At 37.2% G+C, this 5,531-nt stretch overlaps 1 protein-coding gene across 1 annotated transcript in view; it reads left to right on the forward strand.

Moving 5' to 3' along the window:
- Nucleotides 1-5,531, forward strand: part of fru (sex determination protein fruitless) — a 20,874-nt gene that overhangs the window by 9,857 nt on the left and 5,486 nt on the right. Inside the window, exon 4 of the mRNA XM_017617512.1 lies at nucleotides 1,945-2,268. Within this exon, the coding sequence (XP_017473001.1) occupies nucleotides 1,945-2,268 (324 nt within the window). The remainder of the gene's footprint in view (nucleotides 1-1,944; nucleotides 2,269-5,531) is intronic.

Raw genomic sequence — 5,531 nt, forward strand, 5'->3', positions numbered from 1 at the left:
TTTTTTTTTTTTCTTAATTAAACAGAAAATTTACCTTTTCCGTAGAAAAGTGAAAGTGCAGTACTCTCTCTCATTGAATGGTTTAGTTTTATGCATATTTTGCCGCTGATTTACAAAAGTTAGTTCGTTTCAAGTATTTGTTAATGTTTATGGCATATGTAGATAATAATATTAAGTGCTTGGAATTCGCTGTCTAGCCAATGTTAGTATAATATGTACATATGTACATATGTACATATGTGTGTGAACAATAAGTATTTTAAAAATTAATTTCACTTATTTGATTAATTCGAGTAGAAAGTGGAAAGTAAATTCCGAAAATGTTTTCATCTCGCTTTTTTGAAATCGAAATTTAAAAAGTTTCCTTAATGTAATATAAATCGGTAATTCAATTTCCAAAGATACTCGTACTCCATATATGAAAGAAATGTATTTTCAGCAAACAAATCTCGCACGAGTACATACTGTTACAATATTAAAACTTAAATTTCTTTACAATTCATGAATCACATTTAAGAACGCATAACTATAGTATTATTGGTCTCCTCAATGACTAGTATCGAAGAATTGCTTATGACAAACAAATTTCGGCATAGAAGCGACACAGTTACTTTCTTATCGATAGTAAATAATGCTAAATTTTTTTTCAAAGTGTTATCATGTAAAGTTAAAAACTAATTTATCTTATCGCATTCCTAGGCTGAAAAGCTATACATATTATTTAAAAAAAAATATACAAAATATAGTAAAATGTTATAACTTATGACGCAATGAGCAGGGCCGTCGTAATATGCATAAAAAATTTATTTTAAGTGCTTAAAAAAGTTCGATGCGGATGATATTTTAATCCGCATACGCCAGCAGCATCTTGCTTTTGCTGTATATGGTACCGCTGCGATTTTTTTCCCAGCCATTGGCGCTGGATTTGGGATCCGACCAGAACTTAACTCGTAGTTGTGGTGACCGTAAATAATATATATTTCATATTAGCAATTTTTTTAAGACCATGGTTTCTGGCCAAAACGCTTTCCGTTTTTTTTTTTTTAGTTGTCGATATTGATTATAGTACATATTATTTTTTTAATTTACTTTAATAGAGATATTGCGACCAAGAGCAATTTTCCTTGTAACTTCTACAGCTAGGTCTTAAAATCAATTCTGCGCGTTAAATCATTCCGGCAGCCAAGCGATTCTCAAAGCACTTATTAGCAGCCGCAGATCTGTTGGTCATGTGTTCGAGTCCCCTCTATTTATATTATACCAATTATTTATTTCTATAAGCAATCCGACTTTCGGAAAAACTTGGTTTCATTAATACCCCAAAAAAAACTGAAAATTTCGTACAGTGTTATAGTCGTTATGGACATCTATAAACTCAAAAAATTAATTAACCTGAAATAAAAACGTGAAAAAAAACTAAATAGTTCTACCTACGTGCGATAGTATAAACTGGTATAGCCTGGACCAATATTGTCTGACACAAGCCCGATAAGAGAAACTAGTATGCGCTTCAAAAAATAACCATAGGGAGTCCAACTCCAGCTACGCAGTTCAGCATAGACTTAACTGGTTTCTCCTATCGGACGTAGTCCAGACCAGTGTGGTCCAGGCTATGCCGATTTATCATATCGCATGAAGTTAAAACAAGTTTAGCCTTGGCAACACTAATTTGTCTGAAAATCGGGTTTGGCCAGTAAAATATATATTAAACCCCTCCTAAACTTAAATTTGGAGCAGTTTACTTAACAGTCCGGGTTGTGCTGATATTTCTAAAATATCTATTACGAAATCTCCAAAATGCGGGAACCACAGAAATCTTGCAAAAATCTATCTGAAATATTCTACATATATATATATATTTTTTAATCCATATTATTTGCTTTCTTTTAATCGCTTCCTTACCACATTCTGAAAATACATTCCCATACCTTCCATTTTTTTTAGGCATCCTCACGCAGCAATTTCAAATCGAGTCCCGTGCCAAAAACCGGCAGCACGTCCGAATCGGAGGATGCTATTGTCACAGGTGTTGGCGATCGACACGAATCACCCCTTTCCGCCAGTCAATTGAGCGGTAGCGGTGGCGTTCTGGGTGGCGTAGGTAGCGGTAGTGTTAGTGCGATTTCCAGTAGTATTGGTCTCAGTCAAGCGCTTAGTATTAAACAAGAATTAATTGAAGCACAACAACAGCAACAACACCAACAGCAGCAACAGCTGCAGCAACAACAACGTGAGACTCATGTACCTATGCCAACTGAATACTTGCCGGTAAGTGAAATAATATGTGTGTACATATGTACTTACGTATGTATGTATGTATGTATGTGTGCATATACATAATTAAGTAAAAATCATACATATGTACATTCATTAGCATTTATGTTTAAAGTAAAGTTTTAAAGATACGTAGAAAAGTAATGAATTGTTTTTTTTTTTTTTTTATCTCACTTTTGTGTCTAATAGACTCTGTCTATTGTGGTCACCAGGGCAATGTTTATAAACATGTTGATGCTTTGCTAGCTTATTCTTTAAAACATGTGAAGGGACCCGCTTAAGCATTAGTCTTTTGAACTGATTGCGTTCGATCAAAAGTTAGTAAAAAATCATAAGAATACAAGACCATATGAGTCTAGAATGTTTGTGGTATTCTGTATTGGGTCATTCCATGTAACAGAGGAAAACGGCATAAATTTTAAAATACCTTAACTATCAACTTAACTGACAGAATGTTGCAATTTGAAATTGCATAATTGCGTTGGAGATCTTAGATTTCCTAGAGAAAATCACATGTTCTGTCTTATTAGGATTGACGACGATGTCGCTGTAAGGCGCTCAGATCTACATATATTACATGTGAGAGGACACAAATACGCGCTGTCCCATTCAACCGTGGCAATATAATTTATAAAGTTTTATATGTAGGTATGTCGGTATGTCGACCTGAGCACCGAAATAGACAACTTCTGTAAAACTTTGTGTGGAGTTTCTACCTTGCCCTTAAGTTCAAAAGGCAAGAGCGTCTGAATTCTTCAGAAGCCATAAGAATCAATAGGAAGCATACAAATTTTCCTTTTCAATGAGTTTAGTTTTTGTAACCATCAAATACGAACAAAAATAGAAAGATTGGTATAGTTTTTGCAAGATCATACTTTGCTAAAAGAACGACATAACTAAAAGGTTAGTTAAGTGAAGGCAGGTCATTCTTCTCTATTTATTGTGTAAATAATTCATAAGAAAATTTAGCTTTCTGGTCTTTGTTTTTGAGAAAACGTTCACTATTTGACCAAAGTAAGGAACCAAATAAGGGTAATAGTATACTGGATTCGAATTTTCCTCCATTCTCCATTTAGTTACAATTTATTTTTGTTAGAGAGAAAACCCCCAACCAGCAAGCAGCGATATGTAGTTTTATCTGCAAAGATTTGAAGTAATAGTTCTCAGAGCTTCATACTTGAGCAAGGATCCAGATTAAAATCTGAATTTTAAGCCTTTCTATCAACATGTTTATAAACATTTTTTAGATTAGCGTATGTTGCGTAGTTAGTAAATAGCTAAGGACCAATTTTTATATATATATATTAGTAAGCACTATGAATTGTTGAGGTTTTTTCTTTTGGACCGGTACGATGGTTCCAAATTCCGTTAATTACTTACTTACGTACACATACCTACATATTCGAATAAGTAAACCAAAATGTTCCTTTATTTTAGAAACACTAAGCGCTACGGTTCACTAACTTTAATGTGAAAAAAATTTTAATTTAACAAAGCAAATTGTTGAACAAAAATTATAAAACACAAAGAAAATGCTTCAAATAACGCCAGCAAAAGCTGTGCATTAAGCAACAGTATATAGCGCAACTTAAGAAAATGTGGAAATGTCCCATATCGCAAGGATGAAGGNTTGAAAATTATAAAACACAAAGAAAATGCTTCAAATAACGCCAGCAAAAGCTGTGCGTTAAGCAACAGTATTTAGCGCAACTTAAGAAAATGTGGAAATGTCCCATATCGCAAGGATGAAGGATTTACGTTGCTGTTTCATTGGAATAAAAAATTAGAAAATGCTACTTACTTATTATTTATTTACTTAAGTAGTCAAATTATACACGCTAACCCTTCTAGATACTTGCAATGCAAAATGCGCATCGGCCGAGAAAAAGAAAAAATCTGAACAACATTGCTTTTGTAAATGCTGCACTCACTTTTCCGCTAGCTCTCTAACGTGTTCTTCTTGCCTAATATGTTCCTTTCAAAGTCCTTTTTGTATGTGCTTCATTGTTTGCACCTTCCTTCATCAGCCAACCCACGAAACGCTCCCAGCACCCCAGCAATGCAATGCAATACACACACACACACACACGCACAAAAGCAAATGCGAAATCCTTCCTACTTTCCAATAAACCCATTTCTACCGCTTTTCTTAAGTTGTTATTGTTGCTTTCATTTTTTCGTTACAATTTTTTTTTGTTTATTTCCTTTTATCTTTAATTTTCTCGAAACTTACTTCGACGCCAATATCGCTCGGCCATAACGCACGCGACTTTATCACTGGCGCCACTCAACCCACATAACAACCTCTCACAAATACTCTTGTAAACCAACAATCGCGTCTTCTCCACAACTGCAGCAGGATAAGCGCGCGGCAAAGTATAGCAAGTCACCTGAACGCCAACGTCATGCGTCGTCTTCGATGTCGGCTACTTTAGCGCCGACGCAACAGCAACTGCAGCACGCCTGCCAACAATTTGAGTTCCTACAGCAGCAAGGTCAGCGCGAGCAACAACAAAACCTGTTGCTGCAACAGGCCGTGCAGGCGCAATTGAAGAGTCTGCAGCAACAACAACAACAACAGCAACGTGAAAAGCAGCAGCAACATAGCCAAAAACATCGAAGCGAAGAGAATTGGTTCACTGCGCAAACGCAGGGGTCGTCACTCACCTCCGCACAGCCGGCGCAACGACTTGCAGCCGATCTCGAGCTCGCTCAAACCACCGCTACTGCGACAGCGACCATTCAGCGCTTGTTGCAACAACAACAACAATATTTGCTTGCCGCCACAGATAATTTTCAGCGACCGCTTACGCCCACCGACGCCAATGCTGGCAAATACCAAGCGTACGATGCGACAGCCACCAAACAATTTAGTGCCGCCGCACTTGGAGGCGGAGCGCACGCTGGCGGCAATAGCAACGCCAGTGGTGGCAGCTTGCGCAAAAGTGGACGTTTCCGCTCAAATTGGCTCTTTCAATTCGATTGGTTGCAATACGATGAGGTGGCGAATACAATGTTTTGTAAATATTGTCGGAAATGGTCCAATGATATACCGGATATACGCACCTCCTTTGTGGAAGGCAACTCCAACTTTCGGCTGGAGATTGTCAATCATCACAATAAATGCAAATCGCATCGTCTGTGCTATGAGCGTGAACAGCTGGAGGTGGATAAATTGCAACCGCGTAGCAAGGAAAGCAGTGTGGGAAGTAATGCAGCAGCAGCAGCCGGTCAGAGTGGTGGTGGTGGTGGTGGTG

This window comes from Rhagoletis zephyria, unplaced genomic scaffold (genome assembly GCF_001687245.7).
Source record: "Rhagoletis zephyria isolate East Lansing unplaced genomic scaffold, Rhagoletis_zephyria_1.1 Rzeph_scaffold_01424, whole genome shotgun sequence".
NCBI lineage: Eukaryota > Metazoa > Arthropoda > Insecta > Diptera > Tephritidae > Rhagoletis > Rhagoletis zephyria.